The sequence below is a fragment of the Ischnura elegans genome, chromosome 5, assembly GCF_921293095.1.
Source record: "Ischnura elegans chromosome 5, ioIscEleg1.1, whole genome shotgun sequence".
Taxonomy (NCBI): Eukaryota; Metazoa; Arthropoda; class Insecta; order Odonata; family Coenagrionidae; genus Ischnura; species Ischnura elegans.
In genome coordinates this window covers 97,133,951-97,158,951 of record NC_060250.1, presented here as the reverse complement: position 1 = coordinate 97,158,951, position 25,001 = coordinate 97,133,951, and the positions used below count along the sequence as shown (strand labels likewise).

The 25,001-nt window shown below is 34.7% G+C and overlaps 1 protein-coding gene and 1 non-coding gene across 8 annotated transcripts in view; both read left to right on the top strand.

The window, feature by feature from the left end:
• LOC124159306 (protein phosphatase 1 regulatory subunit 12C) overlaps positions 1 to 25,001 on the top strand; it is a 206,155-nt gene that overhangs the window by 66,309 nt on the left and 114,845 nt on the right. For 4 of the 7 annotated variants that reach the window (XR_006864940.1, XR_006864941.1, XR_006864939.1 and 1 more), the window contains exons 8-14: positions 3,410 to 3,658; positions 8,801 to 8,883; positions 11,278 to 11,416; positions 13,631 to 13,739; positions 14,472 to 14,606; positions 18,263 to 18,397; positions 22,843 to 22,929. Coding sequence is in view for 1 of the 7 variants with exons in the window: in XM_046535037.1 (XP_046390993.1) it covers positions 3,410 to 3,658; positions 8,801 to 8,883; positions 11,278 to 11,416; positions 13,631 to 13,739; positions 14,472 to 14,606; positions 18,263 to 18,397; positions 22,843 to 22,929 (937 nt within the window). In the remaining 6 variants the exon portion in view is untranslated. The remainder of the gene's footprint in view (positions 1 to 3,409; positions 3,659 to 8,800; positions 8,884 to 11,277; positions 11,417 to 13,630; positions 13,740 to 14,471; positions 14,607 to 18,262; positions 18,398 to 22,842; positions 22,930 to 25,001) is intronic. The other 3 variants (XR_006864944.1, XR_006864943.1, XR_006864942.1) reach the window with 3 other exon arrangements.
• Positions 9,212 to 9,284, top strand: Trnat-ggu. Its single transcript has one exon. It is a non-coding gene; the product is annotated as a tRNA-Thr (tRNA).

Here is a 25,001-nt window from a genome sequence, read left to right as displayed (position 1 = left end):
AGGAAGGTAGTAGCTTATATCCATAATCCTGCTCAATTCATCCATTTTTGCATTACATACTATCTGTTAAATAACTTTTTATAAAGGAGTAGTTTCACTGGAAAACAAGGGATGTATCGTTAGTGGCTTTTGTGGTCTTGAGTAATTACATTGAGTAAACGTTGAAAGATTCAATGGAAAACATTTTGCCATCTATTATAGAAGCCCCTTATCTTTTTCAATTCATATGTTTATATCCAATATCTCATTGCCTTTCAGGCAAGTTGGCCATAGATCCTCACGTATGTCAGCATGTTAGGAATTTCCCCTGTATTTGTGTTGTGCCAATGCACCAATCAGTGGTACATGTTTTTTGTGGCAGTGCCTACATCCTATGTATGAGCAAGAGCAACTTATTTTGGCCCCAATGTTCCATGATAATCCACTATCGGTAGAATGTATTTATATACCAAGTATTTCATTATCTGTAGGAATATAAGATCTACAAACTTTTTTTATCAACTAAAAGTTGCATTTACCTGCCTACAAGTTGATACGGTAGCCTGCTTTGTGACCTAAGCATGGCTCTTTTAATTGGCAAGATATAAGTATCATAATTAGACTGACTTGTGTTGATAAATTATGCAAGCATGAAAAATGGCGTCAAAAGTATAAAACTCAAGTTTGTGCAATGAATCCTCATTTATCATCTTAAGCAATTCCTAAAAATGTGACATTGTGAAGAATGACACTTTAAAACCTACCAATTCATGTAGGAATCGATGTAAAAAAAAAACCTTCTCTTTTGCTCCAATAACAATAATTTTTACATGTTCATTCTGGAAAATTTCTGTTGATAGGAAGCTCAAAAGATGAGATAGAAATGGTACCATCATCAGGGTTAGCAGCAGTGATTAATATCTCGATCCACTTTGTCCTCATTTGCTCACTTGGTTTTTCTAATAGTAATAGTCAATAACAATCAAGATTGCAGCCAAAATTTCAACCAAGATTGGAATGATGCAAGCATTGTTATCTTCAAGTACCGCAAATGGTATGATAAAAATAACGACCATGTACTTGAGTTGCGAAATAATTTCTTGAACTTTCTTTCATTTTTTTGGTCCATAAAATGTACATGGTGAATAAAATAACTAATCACTAATCCAAAAAAAGGTAGTGTGCTTTGACTTCCATGCAATATGAATGAGGTGGTGGCAGTGTTGATGTCTAAAAACTAAGAATAGAAAATTTAATGAGATTCCCTCGAATGAGGAATTACTTAAAGCACTTAATGTACCTTGCTCCTTAATCTAGGATAAGAGAGCTTTGCTGTGCAACTATATTCTTTGTATGCATGTGCTTTTGGCATAGTTTTATTTCAGACTCCCGGAATTAAATGCCTTCGTTTATAAAATTTACTCTTGCAATAATCTAGTCTTTACACCGATAGTAAATTTTTTCTCTATTTGATAAATTGCAAAGTAATTGTATCCATTTTATTGCAGCATTTATGATTTGTAGTTAACATTACAGGGTTTTGATGAAATACTTCCGCCATTTTATTTTCAATCATTATAAATTACTTACCATTTATTGCCAGAGCTTGTGAATGTAAGCAAATCTATTAAGTTGCCATTTTTAATCATCTTAACAATATTTGCTCAACACTTGCATTGGAGGAATCATCTTGGAGTATTAGTTTTTCAAAGCTGAATTTTCCAATTTCAAACTCTGAAATAATTTAATTTATGACTTGTACTTGGTCATCTGATTTACATTATGAGATACGTCATGCATGAATATGGGGGTAAACTCAAGAGATACTTAAACCAGTTGCGTCTATTGCAAATGTTATGTTGGAAATATCATGAGTTCCTTATTAGTCCAAATGATGGGAAATTCTCTTGCTCTTGGTCGTTCCACCAATGTATGTATGTCCACCATTTTTTAAATTGAAAATCTTAATTCTTTCTTGCTTTCATTGGTGATTAATTTGAGTCAAATACAATAATGCCTAATTTGGCTTATCAGAGAGTACATTTAAACATATTAATTAACATGTTTGGAATAAGTAAAATTTTTCTTTATTTTTACTTGGATATCATTTGGATTGTTTTCTCTCTTTAAATTATCTATTATATTTCTCTCTCAATATTATTGCAATCTAAAAAATTTCGATTGCAATAATATTGGCGATACTTAATGAGCTTAAGATTCATAATCATAGATTTTAAAATTGAATTGGTATTTTTACCTCTTCAACAAGTTTATCATAATCTCTTGGTTGTTATTGCTTTCGTTGTTCAGTAAGTTTTAAAGCAAACCTCCTTATCATACATGCTTGGGATATATGCTGTTGACATTGTGTATTGCATAATGTCCATTCTTAATGGTGACTAGTATCTTGAGAAATTAAGAGAAAACATGAAATTATTTATGAATTGATAAATTTACTGTCCTTTCATACACTAAATATTTTTATCTAATATTTATGGGAAAAAACTTAGCCTATATTAGAATTGTTTAATTTTTTATTTCTGTTTCTGATTATCATTTAGAATTTTTTCTATATAATTTTTCAAAATATATTGTATCTTTGTTGCAATAATTCATGTTAAGTTGCTTTGATTTATTGTTGTGTAATGCTTGTTGTATACCTATGGGGATGATGTGTGACTCATAAATTAGAAATAAAAAATAATGAGGATTGGTTGGAGGAGGTAATGAGCTTCCTAACATGAGTAGAAGGCTTTGGAATTCAACTTAGTGATTATTTTGATGCATTATTCCAAGTAATCTATCTAATAAATAGTTGTCTTAGACATGCATGATCCACCTTAATCAGTAAACGTTGCCTAATTAATAGTGCTACTTGGTAGTAGATGAGAAGTCTCTGCTATTTCATGATAGACTAATCTAATTACATTGCTTATCTGTAGTTGTAGATTTTGGTATTTAGTGAAATGTAGTTATTTTAAAGCCTTCTTCCTCAAAATTAACTCTTTTACTGCCAGATTATTCCTTTTTAAGGGTGTAGAAAATTCCCAAGGCATTTTATGTGCAGCTTACTGTGGTCCTTAATTTAATGTATCATATATTCTACAAAAGTTAGTATAGTTAATATTTGGCATGCGTCATGGAAACTCATTGAAATAACTTTCAAGGCAAATTCCATACCTGGTGTTTATAACTTTAAATTTAGTTGAAAATGTGAGGTTAAGTGCACCAATAGATATTTGTTGTCAGATGAATGCCAACATAATTGGTCTTTGGTAGTTTCTGCCCCCTATATTAAGGAGTAGTAAGTCTGCGGTGTGGCAGTTAAAGTGTTAAACTGAAAAATTAACACCTTTTAAGGTATAAGCTTTTGACTATACTCTGGTACAGAGGCCCTGATTATTTTGATTTTTCCTGCACGCTGCCTTAGATGATGAGGATGTCTTAATAGATGAGAGTGAGGGGAGGACGGGCGATGGGGTGGTTTGTGTGGAGGAAAAGGTCAAAGAAGGTGAGGAGGAGGAAGAAGAAAACTCCTCCTCGTCCTCTGCGGCCAGCTCCTCCTCACCCTCCTCCCCATCTTCCTCCTCTCCCTCCACTTCCTCCTCCTCCGAGAGCTCAGACTCTTCTGATGAATGCGAGGAGAGTGGTATAGCTGAAAAAAATCTATCCATCGAAGGTAAGAGTTCCTTCCTGCCACCTCCACAATCAGTGTGTTGCATTGGTGAAATTTTTTTTCTTTCTCTCTCTTTGTTTGCACTCAGTACAGTGGAATCCCTCCCCAAGGGTTGCTCATTAAAAAAATATTTGTTTTCTGGCCTACCCCCCAGGCCCCTGACGTCCTATTTTACCTCGATGGTTTCTTATTTGCATGGATTATGTATGTATCCTGTAAAGTTTTCATACTTAAAATTTCCTCTTAATAATCATTCTGTTGATAGCCTTAATTCCTTGGATCATCACCTCTTAAAGCGTGGAAATGAATTTCATATTCTTTCATCATCATCGTGAGTGAATAATCAGAAGATAGGTTTGATCTGATAGGTTTCCTGGTCTGTTCCCAGGTCCCTGACATCCTATTTGTTCTGAATGGCTTCTTATTTGCATAGATTATGTATGTATTCTGTCAAGTTTTCATACTTCCTACTTTTACTCTCTAATTATTCCATTAATAGTCTTAATTCCTTGGATCATCTTCTCTTTAAGCCTGGAAAGGAATTTAATTTTCTTTGGTCATCATCACAAGTGAACAATCGAAAGATAAGTCTGATGCAGCTCTCCATTCCTCTCTCCTATCTGATAGCCTGTTCACATTTATGCATTTATTCCCTTTTATGTACTTAACAACCTGTTGCATGTAACTCATGTGTGGCCATCCTTCATCAGGCCATTATGTCTCATAATGTGGCCAGTTAAGATATCCCATCTGCAGCATTCATTTTTAGAAGACTTTTCTTTTCTCCAACTCTTCTTGGCACTTCCTCATTATTTGCTTGGTCGATCCATTTTTCACCGTTCTTCGGTATCAGCACATTTCGAATGCTTACACTCTTGCCTTCTCTGCTATTGTCTGCATCCATGCCTCACTCTCATGAAGATGCATGCTCCAAAATAGTATCTGATAATTTTCTTCCTTACTTCCATATTTGTATGGAGAAGTGGACGATTTTTTTGTTGAAAAAAATAGAGGTGATAGGGTAGATATGTGATACAGATCAAAATGTTGAAATTCCAAGGGTGCAAAAAGTGGCCTTTGAAAGGGGTATAGTCAATTTAGGTGAGTTAGACATTACAGCTGCTATTGAAAGGGCTTTGAGGCAGTCGGAAGCGGCAGGCACTGTTCCAGCTGCTTCCTGAGGGAATTAAGGCAGCATCAGCAGGGAACAAGAGGCCTCAACACTACTCTAAGAGTGAAGTGTTTCAGCAATGATTTTACACATGCATCAATGCAGGTATTCAATTTTTCTTCAATGGGGAACATGCATGAAATTTGTTCATCATGCTTGTTAGTCTCATTGAATAGAAAATTTTCTCACGTCCAAATATATAAGCCAAAACTCTCCTAGTACTCCACAAGCGTCAATAAATGCTAATTAAAAATGCTCAAATATCGCTTGAAGTCACGTGACCTGAAACGCCTTCTGATGTCATTGCACGGTACACCATTCACTTCACTAAAAGAGAAGAGTGGTGGAGCCTAATGGAGTGGCGATTTGATAAAACCCTTCGGTAACCCTGATTCAAGAGTGTACTTACGTTGAGAAATATCCCGTTGACAATGTAAATAAAGTATTCAACTCCATTCTGTAGGTCATCAACCACTTTCTTTTATTTTTGTCCTTTGGGGCACAAGCAAAAACCTTTTCTAGCGAGAAAATTGAGGTGCTTGAGTGGCGGGGCACTAAATGTGATATACAGTGGAACCTCGTTAAAGCGAGTACGGGCTATAGCGACACCCCCGCTATTACGAGAGATAGCCGATGCACCGTCAATTGACCCTATAATAAGCGTGTTAAAAAATTCGTTTTTACGAGACCCTTTTGTTGGCTCTCGCCATAGCGAGGGTTTCACCGCCGGAAGACTTTCATGAAGACTCCTTAACCTCTGTAATTGCTAGCGATCTGTTAGAAATGAAGTTAATGGAGTGCTCAGTCTCAAATTTATGTGGTAAACTGTCGTTCGATAATTATAATGATGACGAAACAATGCTTTGCATGATTTTTATTCAGTGCGGCGCTTATAAATTGTTTGAATAGTTAGTCGTTATTTGAGTAAGGAAATTTAGTGATGCAAAAAAACATCGCCTTTCGTCTGGATTTATGCTTACGTTTATCGGATAGATGTTTATCTGTCGCCGCACCACTCCTGTTCCTGTATATCTGTTCGCAACAGTTATATTGGCAATTATTTGCTCCACCTCCGGTAAAGTGACAATTCGCTATAGCGAGTGTTTATTAGTGCACCGTGGGGTGTTGTTATATCGAGGTTTCACTGTATATGGTTTTCACACATTTGTCTATTGAATATCCATGCTGAAATACACTTATTCTGCTAACCAAATGATGTGTGTGTCCAACGTAGATCACAATCTGCAACCAACTTATTTTCATTTAATCTTTCCAAATCTCCCCAAACAATCCCCTTTATTTGTTTCAACAATGCTGTGGCAACCCAAAATATTCACAGTCTGCATTTTGTCATTAAAACAGCAATTATTTTCACCAAATTTGCATTTGAGCCCTCGTAGATCTATTTTCTATCCACTTCCTCAGTCTGTCATCAGTGGATACCGTGCCGTGACGTCACGCTCTGATGACGTCGTGTTTTCAAGCAGCTGACAAAGATTAATTTTTAAAGACTCAGAAATCAGCTAAAAAGCATTATTCATATGTGAAATTTTCGGTGAGTACATTTGAAGTAGAGGCCTTCTTATTCCAGTAATTTAAAAAATTGTGCATGTTCCCCATTGTTGGGTCTACATGGTCGAATGATGGCAAAGTGGGAGAAATAATGAACTTTGCACTAATTCCATGCTATTTATTTTAACACAAATAATAGTAATAACTAAGAGTGATTTCCTCCTTGAAACTCCTTGAGAATACTTAAATAAATGAAAATGAGACAAGAGCTAGAGCTATGAAAATGAGACAAGAGACTGGAGCTAAAATCGTGAACTCCTGCAGCCCAAGGGTTAATGGAAGAGTATTGGTTAAATATAATGTAAGGCTCTAGAAAAACGCTCTAGAAAGAGGCTCTAGATATCTAAATAAAAAGGCTCTAGAAAAACGTCACTAGGTTTCCATTCTCATTTCTTTCATGAGGTCATGAGAAGCATTAATGTTTTATAGAGTGAATAGTTCGACAATAATTTGTTTTGGATAAAACTTATATAGAAATTGAAAAATTTCCTTCCCTATCAATTTTTTTATTCATGTGCTAACTTCTCTATGCACTTTATTGTATATATTCTCTAGAGAAATATTCATGTTCCAACTTGTTGATATTCATAGTGAACTCACGTATAAATTGGCTCTGTAAATATTGAGGATCTGCAAAAATGTCTTCAATGATAGCAATAAATATGAAGCTGTAAATTTTAATTCTTATCAAAGTTAAAAATGGCCTCTTCTAAAACAATGGTTACCTTGGCGAGCCCATCTTGGCCTATATTTCGAGTTGAGGACCAATGATGCTTATTTAATTTTTTATTCTCACCCATTATTCCCAAAAATAGTTTGTCTCTTTGTGTGGAGTTTCATTGTTTTTGCAAGTCTTGCATGGGGATTCCACTGTATGACTCTCTATTTCTTGGATCCATTTCTAAAGATTTCAGTTTTAGATTTAAGGCTGAAAAAGAGAGTAGGTCATGAAAATTCTCTCTACCTATTTCATTTCTTAGAATTTTCCCAGCAATTCCAAAAATTATATGTATTTTTATCTCAATGACTGCTTTGTAATATGTGTTGCCAGCACAGGTAACAATGCTCAGCAGGACGTGATAAATTCCATTAAAATTGTTCTCTGATACTAGAAGCATTCATGTGCTTTAAGACGAAATCTTAATTTATTTTCAAAGTAATGTTAATATTTTAATCGTTTAAAATTTTCTTGTTTTATCATACTCCTGTCAATTTTTAATTTACGTTCATCATTTTATAATTTAACTAAAGCCATTTTGAAAATCTGGTACATATTCCACAGCTTAAATTGATTGCATAATTTCCCAACTTAATTTTCACATATTTGGCTACCATTAATTTGCATTAGTATATTTTTTTAACAAGGATTTCATCTGACATGGGTATTGTTGATCTGATGTGAATGACATTTGGAGTGCTGAAGAGTTATATTGAATACTTATAATTTCATTTGACACATACACTATACATTTATATCTTTACTGCTAATAAGTGAATATCCATGCTGGTAAAAAAATGGCCTTAAGTTGTCGATGTCAAACTGATATTACCAAAAATTATCCTTATCTAAGTGTTGCTGGCTTCTAAAGTATCGTTGAGCTACTTCTGAAAGGTTATCAGAAATAATTTTTTGTTATGTGTGCGGTTCAAAATTTATTTTCAATTTTATGAGAGATGCAAAACAACCAATGTAGTAATACTCTTGGAAATTCTTTTTCAGAAATATTGGTGGAAGGTTAATTATTCAATAAAGAATATGGTGATGGTGGCTCTTTGTACTAGGGTTACATTTGTAAATAGTGTCCACTTAAATATTAGTCTTTTGGTTTGAGGATTTGTCCATCTTCTCAGTGTATTTTCCCTTATTTCCAGTTAGATAAATGTAGTATTGATCTAGAAGGTACTTTAACCTATCATCATTTGGTACCTATATATTATAAATAACTTCTGGATCTATAAAAATTTTTATCAGACATAATGTCTAGATATCTATATGTACCTTACTCTGTAGAAGTACAATTTTTTCTTTATAGAGTTATATTTTGTAGGTTTTTTATTTTTGTTTAGCATTATTGCTAAGCCTATTGTCATTTTTCCCTAATATTGGTGAAGGCATCTATTGTTTGGTTGCCCGCATGGATTTTTTTTTCAAGTGCACTTGTTATATTGCTTGGGTGTCTGGGCTGCCAAATTAATATATTCTAATGTCTGGAGTCATTGCCTAAAGGTTGCATGATGTCACCAAAATAAGTTGCTGCTCATGTGATATCACCCAGTAACCTGTTTTCTTGATTTAAATATTTCCTTTTTTCTGTCTTATGGGTTTCATGGTGTTTATGCTGCTTTGTATCAAAAGTTTTCCTCCATTTACATCTTAATGGTCTCCATCTTCAAATCCACAGAGAAGAAAAACAGAGTCAATCGGGAAGATGTGCCGTCTACCCCAGGCAAGAATGCTATTACTATCAATGCACATCATCAACCGGTAAGCTCCTTTATTTATTCCTATGAGTTTTAGCACTAATTGTGTATGTAGTTGTTCACAATGTTAACTATATTTAATTACTTGAGATAGAGTAGAAGGCACAAAAAATTTAGGTGGGTAGGGTAAATTTAAGTATATATATAAATAGGCTTACTTCTCTTTTGATATAATCTTACTATACTGTGAATGAAAGCAGTGGATGTGTGTGCTATACATTTGGTGCAACATCTTTTATAATATACAAGAATTGCCATGAGAAAAAATCATCTAGTCAAATACTAACATCTAGTGCCATGAGCCTCGGTATAATTGCCATGGGAATTAAAGAACCTGGATAGCGTAGTGGTCTGCGCATTGGCCCGGTGAGCCAAAGGTCCATGGTTCGATTCCCGGTCCAGGGGAATTTTTTCTCATGGCAATTCTTGTATATTTCACCGCCGTTCACGCGGCAGGTTTAGAAATACTACACATCTTTTATAATAATTTTTTGTGTAAAAAAACAATATAAAAGACCAGTCTGTTTTTACAAAATTTATTATTGTGATGCTAAAATCTTTATCTTTGATTTTCTATGGTGTTATACCTTAGAATTGCTATCTTGAAGCCGATGACTCCACAATGACCTTGAAAACCCATTTTTCATATTGAATCACCCAAAAAATGTGGTAAAATTATCACAGTTTTTGATGATCAAGTTGTATTAATGTCCAAAGAGATAATTACCTTTTCATTACATTATATTATGACAAAAAAATTTATTTCCGTAGTATGTTTGTCATCAGTAATATTTGTTTGTAACAGCATTTGCATGTATTTTTACTGGGTTGCAAAATTGGTCCTAGTCATTGGCCTCTGCAATGGAAATTATTAATAGAGAATTGATTAATTATTCATCTTCCATCCTAATACTGAGAAAATGTTGGGATAGTTTATATCTTATTTTGACCGCATTAGCACAGTGACAGTATGCCAACAAATAGACTAAGTTCAGGCAGCACGGCAGGAGCGAGTTGTTGGCGGTGCATAGATCTAGTTTTTTCTCTTAAGAGATTTGCTTTGTGCAATATGTTATATGCATATAATTTTTTTTATTTAAAAAAATTGAAGTTTAAGAACCATCTTAAAGGATTTAAAAAACATTCATCCTTGGAGCCAAGAGTGGGAGCTGAAACAGGAAATGTATGGGAGTAAATTTATTGCATAGGGCATCTAACTATCCCATGTATGTTTTGTAGAAGGAGCTAACTTAAAGTCATCAGATGAAGTCAAATATGTGGAAGTTACAATAACTTTGTAGCATACAATCGTCACCATTCAGTCATTAGTGCATATCTTAAGTAATTTTTATGTCTTGAAATTGCATAACTCAGCTGAATTTACCATGGGAAATGTTTGCTTTCCGGTACTAAATGGTTGTTCAACATTCTATTATTTTCAGAGTTCTCCTTTATGAAACAATTTCAAATTTTTTATGTTAAAATTGCTGGAATTCTTATAATATCATTTTCAAAATGTGTCCATCAAATAAATGGCAACCTTAATCATGCATTCAGTAATATGTCTCCATCTAAAAATGAGGATGGATGCAACTTCTCTTTTTATAGTGAAACACACAAATCCATGAAAATATCTAATGCGAAGATGGTTAATTCTGAATCTAGCTCCTGCTTCATAGGATGCTAATTTTTCTTTAGAGTCAGAGTTTGACTACTGATTGTGTTTTTGAAGCCATGGAATACCAGGGAAAATGAATGAAGTCGTAAAAATATTTTTTTTTGAAAATCAAACAGCTCTTATGTCAGTACCTTTCAGTCAGTTTCCTTATTGTCATATGCTCTCACTTAACTTCCATGTTTAAAAATATTGTGCTTAGTTAATGGACATTTTGATTCCTTTCCATGGTCATTCATTTAGTTAACGTGAAAATGGTCCCATCTTAATCCTCATTCACAATGAAAATGGTGTTTCTTCTTGAATTTATGAGCTTGTGTTAAATTTTGTCTTATGTTTGCTTTGGGCATTAAGATAATGCTTTAGATCAAAATCCCCTGTATAATTATCTCGATTGTACTTTTCTGTTAATCTTTATCGGCGTGGAATCATTATCAATTTAAATATGAATATACACAGTAATGAATATTAACAATAGCATTACAATAATTTAAACATAAGTATGTACTTGGTAATAGGGAATTGTTGTAGCTAGTTGGGAGTGTTTGTTGTTAATTTTTGTTTTTGTATTAGTAGGGAGTATGAAAATTCAGGGCATTTCATCTTAATATTTGAGTGACTTAAAATTTCAGTGAATTGCCAATACAAACTTGGCAAATTGACTTCACCATTTAAATCAAATTCAACCATGTTTTTTCACTTGAAAACTATGCTGATTTATAGGCACCAGCCTCACCCCCCAAAGTTGTTCCTGCTGAAAATGAGGAATCGGCAGGAAGTGGTTCTGGACCATCATGGAGGCGGCCTGGCTCATTTAGAAGTACAGGCAACACTGCAACAAGGACCAACTCCACACCATCTCGTAAAATCATTTTCTATTTATATTTGGTTCTTGTACAAAATCATTTTATATTTAGTACAAGTAGTTATATTCTATACAAAATCATTCCTTCTTACTTACATCATATAATTTTTATTTAGTTTCGAAAGCATTCCATGTGAACTGGCATCATGTGAGAAAAAAATAAAAATATATTTATTGCTATAAAATCTAATGAATAGCATAGAAGAGGGTCCAGATCATGTATTCTTCTCAGAATTATGAAATTTATTTATTTTAGTTTTTATTTATATATTTTATTCTCAAACCATCGGATACAGCTCTTATTGGCCATTTTATACTGGGGTATTCAACAAATGTAACAAGTAACCATACCCGAACAACCATGCCCTGGGCCGGGGAAACCCACCCAGGCAGGACTCGAATGCGTGACCTCTTGTTTGGCAGGCGAGGACGTTACCCAGCCACCACCGAGGTCGGGTATATACAGCAACCTCCGGATTTTCTGTGCTAATGATGAGGAGAAGTGGAATGAATAATTGGAAAACATTAGTAACACCAACTTTCACTTTAATTTCTTGACATTTTCACAATTTACGCAAATCAAAGAATCTGTTATTATTTATACACATAGTCTGTTATTTTAGATTGATTTCTGGAATCATTGAGAGTTTTCTTTTTTTCGAGCACAATCTCCTTAGAGGTGATAACTTTGTTGTACTCGTATTCCTACTTCTCCATTTAATGCATGGTTTACAATACCATGCACCCATGGTTACGTTGACACAGATTCAGAAAAGTGGTTTACACAAATGCTTCAAAACCAGTGTGCCACATCAGAAACTACACAGTCAGACGCCACACCTGGGAGTTGCGTCTCGTACAAGTTACCCTCGATGCAACTGCTGCAGGACAGGGATCTGTAATCACAGAGTGCGATCGTGTGCCGTGATGCTTGGAAAACAGGATCACAGAACTCCCGTGAAGGTAATGGGCGGGCGATCACGCCATCACGCAGCCACTGTTGTTGGAAGCCAGGACTTAGGGTAAATTGTCTACAAAGGGCAGTGCCTGGCTATGACTCTTGCTATCTCTACTTCCAATTGCTATGCTCCCTTAACTTCTACTACTTCCTTCCTCTTCAGGTTAACCTGACTAGTCACGACGTAAACATGCCCGAGTGGGATGAAATTTCTGGTTCCCCTGGGCCATATTGCCATGTGAGGCCACGGCAGTAATTGAAAATTTGCAATATAAAAATATGCAATTAATGATCATAGATGTCATTTCTCTTAATTTAAGATTGGTTAACCAATGAAGAATCTTCTAATATTAAAGAGATTTTTCCTGCAGCTGTTCATTGTCTACAATGCTAGATTAGATGTCCAAATATTAAAACATTCCTTGTCAGCAATTAGATAAAATAATTCCACTTTAAGAAGGGGATTCTAGCAGAAATAATTAGCCCTGTGTAGCATTGTATATATATCTCACCTAGCATTTGTTCTCCAGGAGTGGAGAATTGAAGCAGGTAGGATGAAATAGAGCAGTGGGTGAGATGGGGTAGGAATGAAACACGTTGCCATTGTTCTCATGTACTTTGATATTTTCCTTCGAAGATAATGATATACTTTTTTACCCTGTGGTCTCAGAAAGAAAAAAAAAATATCAGTGGCATGGGCTGATGGAGGGCCGAGGATTTTTTTTTTTTTTTTTTTTTTTTTTTAAATCTGCGACGTAGCCGCTTTTGAAGTGGTCATTATCCTATAGCGTTGAGATTCTCTTGATGGTTGTTCATTCTCTTGAGAAGATTCACTCTATCTGCCTGTTGTATTTTGCCTTCAAAATTTCTGAAATTCTGTTGCATAAGCCCTGCAAGAGCTTTTAAAAAATATGGTTCATGAGTAGGACAAGCATCGCAGTGCAACGGCATAGCCGCGAAAAGAGGATCTCAACTCTTTCCACTCCCTCTTATGGGACACTGCATTCACTGAAGCATGAATTTAAAATTTTGGATCCAGATCCGATGTGTTCAGCAAATTTGGATCCGAAGTATCCAATCCGACAATCCCTAATGGGTAGCACTAAACCTAGCCAGCAGGATAACCCTCAAAATGATAGTTCATTTGATTCCTTGTATTTATATCTAGTGGACATATTATTTGACAAGCATGATGCTGAAATGATCAGTATTGTAATAGAAAATATTTTTATCACTCATTTTTTGCATTTCAGGTGATGATGTTGGAACGAAGAAAGCAGCTACCAATCGAACAATAACCAATGATTCTCAGCAACAGGATGTGATATTAAGGAGAACACACAGTTTTGAGTCTGATGAAAAGTGAGTGAAAAAAGGGCTCCTCTGGTTCTTTAAAAGGATAATTAAAAAGTGGCTTTGGCTTATTTGAAATGCATTACAAAGGGGTAATTTTCATTGTAATTTATTGGTAACAAGGGGTTAAAAGTGTGGTATTTAGAATTTAATAATTGAGGTTTGGTTTTTGGCAGCTGGACTAACCCTGTAAATATATTTTTCCTCCTTTAATACAGGATATGCATTATCATCATGAGAAATGCTTTTTGATCCTGTGCTGCATTTGCATGTTCATGTTTTATTTGACTTTGCCAAACATTCACCCTATTATAAGTTTATACCTTTGTTGATGTACGAGTGGATATAAAGGATCATTGATAGTCTCATGTATAGACTTCTTAACTTCAATTTTAATGGAACATAGAGTTTATGTTTTAACTTTTTTGTATTCCCTTAATTTTTTCCATTCCTATTTGTTAACTATTTCTCTATATTAATGCTCTGTATTGTCATGTACAGATCAAGTTTTCTGGACCTTATAATCATTTAATAGTTCCAATAATATGTTTTTGCAAGCACATCCTTCCTTGCTTCCCTCCTTAACCTTGCTTTCTCCTGACCCCTTCTCCATAAGGAATTTATACCTTTCATGTGTCCCCCTTGCTTTTTAATTTGATATCTGGTTTTGCTCGTTCATGATCTACCTCTGCCTGTTTCTTCCTCTGTTGTCTTGTCCTCACTTGCACCCTTGGCATGCAGGTTCTATGCACGGTATCGGGAATTGCAGGAGCGCATCAAAGCCACTTCCTCATGTCCTACCCTCCTCCACTCGTCTCCAAACATCAATCTCCCGACCCGATCTGCTTCCTTGAGGGAAAGGCAGCTCAGCAGCAGGTACTGTAGAATCCTTACAGGCCACCCATGCCTCACTAACTATTAATTAAACAATGCTTCTTACCTTCGTTCTCATTCACTCCTTAATGAGTCAAGCAATGTGTATTAAAAGGTTATTATCATAAATATTTCATTCTATTTATTCTAAGAGAATTTATGGTTGTGTTCTTGAGCCTATACATTTATATTCTGTGAAAAAAATCCTTTTTACCCATTCAGAAAAGTGATTATGGTACAGTCAACATCATTTATACTGGCCTCAGATATACTGGATAATTAGCTATAATGAATTTTTATCTAATCCCTCGCTTATTTCCAATGATTTATAAAGAGTGCTTTCAGTTCTCCCACCTTGCAAAATATTTTGTTTATGCTAGACCACTCATGGCAAGCATATCTCATGTACATCAGTTTAAGCGGTTTATTATTTTCATGCACTGAAATTGTGCCTGAGAATTTTTATTAAAAAACACTGAAAACTACACGTTAACCAAATTCATGTGTCACATTTTCTTTGCTTTTATTTGGAAACAAAACTTAGCGTACAATTTTTGAATGGTATCATTCTTTTACTTAGCCTCAGTCACATTTTTATTCCTTCAGAAAATACACCCCTCTGTTCTGACAATACTATAATCGTAGCTTTGTAAGACTGAGATTCCTCTTTCTCCTTCCAGCTTCCTCCATTCGGGTCCAGAAATTTGCTCTGCTTAAATGCATGTCTAAATGTTATAGGCTTGCTCATGGTTTATTAAGTATGGAGTAAATTGTTTTTAATTCCATATTTCTCTACACTATAGTGTGTGTCATGTTTTACCATGAGTAGATCTCTGATTGCTTTGTCATTATTTTTGTATAGCCTTATTAAGAAATCGAGTATTACTTTGCCCTGAATATAATTGATGACCAAACATCTGATGTTGATTGCAATCCCCTGCTAAAGTCAAGCCACGTTATACTGTAGAAGTTCACTTCATTGATTATGGCCTGTAGTGAGGGTGGCACTGTAGTGAGTGCTTTTTTGGTGTTGGTTGGTCCATGCATAGGGAAACGCATATAGCATGTGCTCTTATTTGTGCTAGCGCTATAAAAAAGTCAATTTTCCTAAATTTGCTATCTGCAATCCATATCTCCCTGGATACCTGGATATTTTAATATGATTAGCTTTCTTTTTCCTTGGTCATTCTTATGCTTCTATAGACCATACATTCATCTCATGAAAGAAGGCGGTGGAAATTCTTAGTATAGTCTTCAATTCGTGCTCAAGCACTACCAATAAAATGAACAAAAACAATCTATTCAAAATTATTTTGACCATAGAATAATGCACCCTTTGAGTGTCAAGTTAGTGAATCAAAGAAAACATTTTTTAACCAATTTTATGATTTCTTTGTTGGAGAGCTTCATGTTGATGGTAGAATTTTGTTTAGAAGTTGTAAATTGGCTGCCAAACAAAAATAATTCCTTCATAACCAAATGTAAGTCCATGCAGTGGCAATAAATTTTTTAGCTAATCCAAGTCAGAAGGAACCCCTGCTACCCTCACAAACCATTATATCTGAGGTTGACTGTATACTCTTATGGCTTGTAATGGTGTTGTTAAATTTACAAGGATTATCTTAAAATGTGATACAGGTACTCCTTAAAATATTTTTATTGATTCCAAATCTTGACGATTTCTTATTTCTCGTCATAAAATTTACTGGTGTATTCAATTATTCATAAAAGTTGATGATTATTTTTGGGTTAATTCCGCTTCGACTCATTTTTCGAATCAATTCCATCTCGACTCATTTTGACTCGAAAAATGAGTCGACGTGGAATTAACCCAATAAATAATAATAAAAATCAATTTAATCACAGCGGAAGCGTCCGTAATTGTTCATAAAAGTTATAGTACTGATAACTTTGCTTGGCTCTGATACCCCTGAGTAACAATACTTTGTTCCTCTGTCCTGCTATATTACCAAGTAGTTGTGTCAATATTTTTTCATAGTTTTCATGTTATGTACATAGTGTGTATATATTTTTTTCTTTGCATTTAATTTCAATTCTTTGTGTACTTATTTTTAATATTTTTATTTTCTTTGCGCCTCAAATATCAGCTGAAAGTAGTGTGTGTGCAGTTCATATGAAAGACAATCTTTTTCTCCTAAGTCAGAACAAATTCATTTGGTTTCTTCTTCCTCTAATGGTATCCTTCTAATTAAATTTGTTGCCTCCCACTTGAGCCAGTCTTTAAACTGTATGTTTACACCAATCCACCATTTACTGCAGGGTTACCCTCTTTCGCAAATCATTAACCTTTAAAATGTATCCATTCTTAAAAAGGATGTATCAACCCTTACACAATTAACGACTTTTATATGACACGTTACCTTATAAAAAGTATATGAAGCAATTGCAATAAATTTACGATGATTAAAATCTTTAAAGTAAATTGAAAACAATCGAAGGACTTAAAAATAAATTGTGAGGAAAGTATCCTATGACAGAAGCCCGATTCAGTATCCATCACCATCATAGTAGCATATATTCTCCATTAAGCCACTTCAGTTCCTTGCTATGTAAGTATTATAATATTTAAAATACAAACTAACAGTGAAAACCTGGGCAAGTACACTGTAAATTCACTCGAAACAGTCATTAAATCCAGCATAAATCAAAACAATAATAAATTTGCATTGATGAATTTACGTTTCCCTTTGAGTGCGTATGTATATATTCACATGCAAACGAAATATTTGCTGTACATAAGCAAGGACAGCAAAAGGAGTGAGGGAAACTAAATTTCCTCAACAAGCAGTTGTGCCGCAAACTTTGTCCTAAAACTTGTTGCTCTAATATGCCTTTCAGTTTTATTAATTCTCATTCAATATTCTCTGGAAGATGTAATGATTTGCTTTATTTTTTATGAATCAGAGTGCCATTGCATGCTCCTTTTTCTCTGTAATTTATTTTAGTTTTTTTCGTCAAACCAAAAGTATAATGCTATGCAAGTTTTTTTTTACATATATTTAAGATAGATTTTACCATTAATAATATCATGTCTTTATTAAATATTGTGTGTCAGGCAATCCATATTTTTTGTGTAGCCTTAACTTGGTAGCATTATGTCTGCCCAGCCAAACACATGCACACACAACTACACACAATCTTTAATACACTTGATTCTCCTGAAACCAATTTGGGACCTCCATAGCTGTTGTCCATGTAATTTGAATGGGAAGATAACCAAAATTCAAATGTGAGGATAGTTTTTTGTTTAGTGCTTAAACTTTCATAAGTATTTAAGGTATAATTGAAATGCAATCTGAATTATATGACCTGAGAAAAAATTTCAAAGGTGCATGATATCCTAAGTGATTAAATGGAGTGCAACGCTTATTGTACAACTTTTTATCTAAAGAAGTCTCTGCATTTCTAAAATACTATTTACCAATAAAATCATAATCATAATAATAGGGTACATAACAAAATGGCCTGATGCATAATTTGTTGCTTTAGCCACTCCACTAGGGGGTGTCTTCATTTTATTTTATGGAGTCCAGTGCATGTATGGGGTCAATGATTAGTTGGCCTCCTTATGAGCATATCATTCCTCAGTCAGTTAGTGTTTAATGTGCTGTGATATTTTTTCTCCTCTATCCTTACAGGAAGGGTGGAAAAGAGGACCTTAGAGTCAAAATTGGAAAGTCTGATGCAGTGGCCAACTCAACTTCTAACACAACAAATTCCATGTCTTCATCCCCCACGTCAACGAGTCCTTTGCCTGGCAGTCAAGTCAGAAGGTAAACTTGCAAAACCCTCTGTCCACTCTGCTTATATTAATTCTTTTCATTGGTTTTTGATCTTTTTATATGTATGTGAATTTTATTTCAGTATTAGTTTCAGGAAGTAAGATGTTTACCTATCTGTGTCCATTATCATTCGTGTTCCATTAAGAATGCTGTCCTAGATAAGTGTTTTTTAGGTTTTCCCAGCAATAGTAATTTGATGTCTTTGTGCCACTGGATTGATTTATCTTCTATCTTAGCTCTTCTCCTTCGATGTTTTAAATCAAAATGCCCTTAATTACTGATCTGTGAATATATTCTCCCCATTTTTTCCTATAATCTACAGAATAAAAGTTAAAAGGGTGCTATTTTCGAGCATTGAGTGACTGGGCAAACTTAATATTACCATCAAGGTATTAATTGTGGATTAGCAGACATTACTATTTGGCATTTTTGTTGTTTTCCTAGGTAACTTAGGACATTTTTGTTGTTAATTGGAAACTATACTGTTTCTGTTGTAATCCACCGATTTTAAAGGAGTGATTGAAAGAATGAAGTACGTGAATTTTGATCATTACAATCCTTGCTTACTATTGCTTCCATGAAATAGAATTTCTTGCCACAAAATACCTAACTTCCACTACCCTGGCTCACCAAATTTTATACAATTAATTCTGCCAGTCATGATTAAACCATCATTTCCTTATTAAATTGAATCTTAGTCCCAAGATGTCGTATTTTCAGCAGGCGACATTAGAAATTCACATATATAAATACTTACATTGAGAAAACCATCAGTGGAACCAAGGAGATGGCTTCTAGAGTCAATATCCTCGGAAAAAGAAATAGTATGTTGTGATTTGCTGATGATAAAGCAGACAGGGTCAAGGCAGAGACCGATTAGGTGAAGACTGATTAATATGGAAAAGAATATGGTCTAATATCAACTGAAAGAAACTATGATATGCATTAGTATGCAGCAAAGGAGGGGAGACCTGGTCAATCATTGAAAATCGGAGAGCAAAGGCCTGAAGAGGTGAAAGATTATGCTATCTCGGAAGCAGAGATTAGTAACCAGTGATTCATGGTGCCAAAAAAATAAATAAATAACTAACACAAGCAATGAAGGCATAAAGAAGAATCTACTTACAGCAATCATTGAAGCATAGAAGCAAGGGAACAATTCATTAGGTGCTACATTAGGAGCATGTCATGATTCTTCATGGCAGCCAGGCATGGATGTTGGCATCAGCGGAGAAGTCAAGAGTGGAGGCATTCGAAAATATAGCGACCAAATAAGTATTGAGTCAGTCTTTAGAAGATAGGGAGATGGGAGAAGACTTCTGAAAACCCTAAGAGGAAGATGGGACAACTTAATTGGCTTCATCACAGGGCATGATAATCTGATGAAGACAATTGTCTAAGGACATGTGGATAGGAAAAAAAGGCAAAGAGAAGCTCAGAAAGAGTTACAAAGGGCAGGCTATTTAAGATGTTTGAAGGAAGAATTATGTAAATTTGAAATCGTTGGCTGATAGGGAGCGGAGTGGAGTGCTCTTTCAAACCAATGTTTGGATTTTTGACTAGCAACGATAGTTTTTAGCTGCCTTTTGTTATTTATTTAGTGAGATAATTCATGTGGAGAATGCGAGCTTTAAACTTAGGATTGATGGTTAGTGGACCAGCTGGTGGTAACATTTTCACTTGGGGCTTGGTTCACTTTTATTTTCTGGCAGTTAGCAGGCAATAACCTCAGCCCCTGGACCACCTCAATAAACTCAGGCACCTGGTTGAAGCTCTGAACAAGAACTTAACCAAAACGCAGATATCTGGGATTGAGCTCATCATTGATGAAACTGTTTCCCTGCCATGGCCGCCTATTCTTCTGTCAAAACATGTCTGAAAATTTCATAAATACAGGGTGAAACTGGAAGTTAGGCCCTTCTCTGCAGGCCAAAGAGTTACGTGTACAGAGTTCGATCCACACCAGAAAGTCAGAGATACCATAAAATCTCCAGCATGCTGTTGCAGTTGTCGGTGACCCGGTTGACTTGTGCCTGGACACTGGTCATATGGTGTTTGTGGGCAATTTTTACTCTTCTCTTCTGTTGGCACTCTACCTGATCAGATGCTCTACATACCTGGTCAGTACCGTCAGTGCTAACTGAAAGAGCCTGCCTTCAGAAGTCACCTGTGCCAGACTAAAGAAAGGAGAGGTTTATTGGATGAGAAGACAATGGAATCAAGGTCATTTTCTGGAGGGACTAGAGAGTATAGTCTTGATGCTCATGACTGTCCCCACTCATGACACCACTCAGCATGTAGCTGGTCGCTACTATGGGGAAGTGCCTGTCTGGAAATCCTAGTGCATCCTCAACATAATACCTAGAAGTGAGTCCACATTTATGACCAAATGTCTCCCTAAAGTTCCTGTCGAAGAAAACTATTCACTGGTATAAAAAGGTGGCAATGGAGATGCATTTGGGCACTGCTATGGTAAGCACCTGGATTCTCCTCTATGAACATCAGAACAGCAACACTATGTTAATGGTGAAGTTCCACAAGTCATTGGATCAAATGTGATAAGCTCTGCAGCGAATGTGTTAAGTTCTTGAATTTTTTCTTGTCTTGAATAGGATCAGTTTTCTCAATTTGAGCCAACCAGTTTATAATAATTCAATATTGTTTGTTTTGATGCTCTGCCTACCAATATCAATGCATGAGTGTTGACTTTGTCGTCTTGCCAATGTTTTTAAGTTAGGCATTAGATATGTTTGTTTTCGTCTTATTTTTGTATAGTGAGAATTGTTCGTGTGTCAGTCAATAGTTACTGAATCTCAGGTAATGTTTGTTAGTTTAGTTCTTTCAGTCAAATTTTGGAATAAGTATTAATTTAATTGAATTTTAGTGGTATATTTTATTTATGCTCAGCTTTACTAGGCTGATTTTGGATGTAGCAGTCATCTTTTAAAAATAGTCCTTATTAGAATTTCATTTGATCAGACTTACAGATTAAAAATTATTGTGTTTGGGTTAGTGGTTTAACACTGTTTAAAGAACTTCTTTACCTCTGTTTTCTGTGGTTTTACATTAAGACTTGGTTGAGATCATTTTCATTGGTAAATTACTGAGAGCTGTAGATGCCTTTTTGTAAGTGCCAATGAATAATGGGACATTACTTCTTATAATGCACTCTCATTGTAGCCAATTTTCTTGGAAAAAATCTCTTCCTTTGCAAACCACCACTTAGCAACTATGGGTTATTTTTTCATTGAATCTAATGGATTAGTGGTGAGAAAAACCATAAATACAAGATGAAAATAAATAAAACTTGGAAATTTCACTTGGTATACTTCTAAAAACGTCACTATGTATGATTGACTATTGAGGAAATATTTTTAAGATGAAAAAAATGGGAATGAAGAGAACATTAGTTTTTTTAATAAGTACCCATTATTACAAATTCTTGATATTATTAAGTAATGTCATGGTCCTGACCAAATGGGTTTGGTAAAATGAACAAGCTATAGTTTCACCCCACAAATATGCATATATATTTAGAGCCGTTATTTATAACTGCAGTTAAAAAATTGAAAATTTTGTGAAAAATATGGAATGCTTACCTGTATTTTAATGGAGCACTAAGGGTTTTTTGTAATGCTGACAGGTATAGCAATTGCTTGGGATGGGGAATTTGAAGTGACAAGCTGTATGAGGGTGACAGTCTTTCCCTTCACGTGTTTAGATGAAAATCCTTTTCATGGATAATTTCAACTCTGTATCATGTTAGTGGCAAGACTTGCTGCCTGCAATATTTTCAGAAGTTTCAAACATCTAATTTTGTTATTATTGTGGGTTTAAAATTGTCATATAAATTTGGACAATTTGTTGTCTATAAAGTTCTTGTATTTAATGCTTCCAAAAATTAAAATTCTACATCTTTCCAATTATTATTATTATTTGTTGTAAACATTCTATGGAGAGGGTTGATCAAATTATGTAGGAAAAAGGATGTAAAAAAGTAATCTGTGCACAATGTAACAAGTATTGGACTTAGGATTGGAAGTATATATGTATCAAAGAAATATGTGGAGTTCCAAGTCATGTTGATTTAAGTCAGTATTTATTACAAGAGCTCACATCATGTAAAAAAGATATTCTCCATGCTCATTGTTTCTTGGTCGGGATGATGCAACCATTTAGTGCTCTAATTATATGGTCCAAAATTAAATATATATCTTGCCTGCCTATAGACAGTTGCCTTACATGAAAAATTGTTGGTTGATATTTATGGGTTGACTTATAGTTCAGATCATCACATTTATTATTGTACTTTCTTTTTCTCTTTTCCTTCTCATCATCTGCCTGAATCCCATCAAACACCCAATCCTATAAAATATCTTCACCTGACTCCACAACTTTTCCCTGCGATTAAATCATTACATTATCCTTCTGAGAAGTAGTGCCCCCGTCACTCCCTCCACTCCTCCCACCACACCTGGGGGAAGCAGGCTTAGCCCAGGAAACTTCCTCAAGAACTTCTTCAAGTGGGTAGAAGTGAAGTGTCTTTGTTGCTCTGTTTTTCTCTGCGGGCTGTGAATTTTGCCTGTTGCATGGAAGGCATTCATTAGGAATTTTTTTTGCATGATAGAAATGTTTGCCTACTGTAGTGTGTTTTTCATACATATTCATGTTGTTTATACTTTTGTAAGTATTGCACCTTAGTAGGGAAACATTATTGTGTCCTCTCTTCAAGTTTTCATGGCAGAGTGTAACTTATTTTACCTCTTTTCAGCATAATTTTGTCGGAAGTTGTCAATTGTAATTCATTGCTATTTTTGAAATAGGTTTTGTGGATTATAAGCTGATGTTGTCATCTGTATCCATTTCTATATGATCTTTTATAGGTTTGGTTGTACTTTCTGTTTTAGGAGTCAGGGAGAGGATGTACATTGTGTTTGTGTAGTATAAGTATATGCATGGGTATGTCTTGTTTTTACTGTAATTTCGTGATTGAAACATTGAAACTATGAAAAGATAATTGTTCATTAAAAATTAGGAAAATTTCAATGATTACTGAACTTCTGTTGACGTTTCTGTAAATCCTTTCATTTATTAACATTCTTCTAGATACATCTACACTCATTGCTTATTTTGTATCAATGATTGTATTGGAGAAAGGAATCATAATTACCTATTGTTGTGCCATGTTTTGGCTAATCTATATACTATAAAGCCCCTTAACGACCACTCACCTGCTCATACAAATGTTTGGGGTGAACGAGACGAGATACCGCAAAAGACCCACTCGAAAATGGTCAGAAACCCCAGGAAAACACTAAATTTCCAATTATTTATCTGTCTATTCATATAAAATTGAGCATGGGGATTAGTTCAAAAAATGGCCACCAAAATCCAATGGCGGCGTGGCAATCGTAGAAACAAATAATCATAGTAACAGCTTTGTCTATGCAAGCAAGATAAGCTAAATTGGAAAAGAAGATGAGGGAATTAAAACGGAAAAGTGATAAAGATAAGGTAAGAAATTTATGAAGTAATTTTTGAAAAGTCGATTTCTTTACGTCTTCTTTCCACATGAACATTTGTTTACATCAAAGCGTATTCAAATGAAAAGTGGAGAAATGTAAGGTAGGAAATTACTTATTTTTTTAGCATATTACATTGAAAGTGTGGTTGTTATTAATTTCATAGTTGACAAGTACACATAATGCCATTACCAAAAGATGATCCGTGCTGTTGACTGTAGTTCGTGTCTTGTAGGCTATACACGATTGTAGTGGAAAGACTTTTAAACAAGACTTCCACAAAATATAGTTAGGTAAAAATGATTTTATTTTTCATTATTTGTGATGGCGATAACTTTTTATTTTTGTTTACGGTCTTATTTCCATCAATGCCCTTTTTAATGTGCAATATTATCCGTGACCTGGTGCATCAAAGACAGTGAATAATACTATATGGAGGATAAGTGCACTTAAAGGTATTTCTTATTCAATTATTTGTCATCTGAAAATCATGTTTCGTTGAGTGACTAAGTTATTTAGCGGTAAACATTATCGAAATCTTCGCATAGACAATGTCTTGTTCACCAAAGGCTTTCATCTGCTACTCACCACATGATTTTATTGTGCATTGCATTGGACATTAAAGCTGTTAGGAGATATTTGTGTATCCCGATTCATTACAACTTTAAATAGAGGTATTTCTGAAGTGGTATCGTTCGCAATCATGATAAATAGTATTTGGATAAAATACGTCGTACTAGCCCCAATTCATGCTAAGGATCTCCAATATGCGCATTAGCACTAGATATTGATATTCAGTTCCTACGTAATTCTATTGTGTGTAGCATTCTCTCTAAAGCTTACGAAGGGAAACAGATGTCACATCTTATCCATATATCAAGAATTTGGTTGAGTTATGTGAAAAATAATTAATAAACATGTTTTTCATTGTAATACGTCGTTATGTTACGATATTACGTATGAATAGGGTGTTACAGTGGAACTTGGTCTCAACATTTTTTTGTGTTTGAATTGAATAATTTAGAGAGACTGTCAGACTCGTAGAAATTTATTTTACTTTTTAAGTCCCTCAG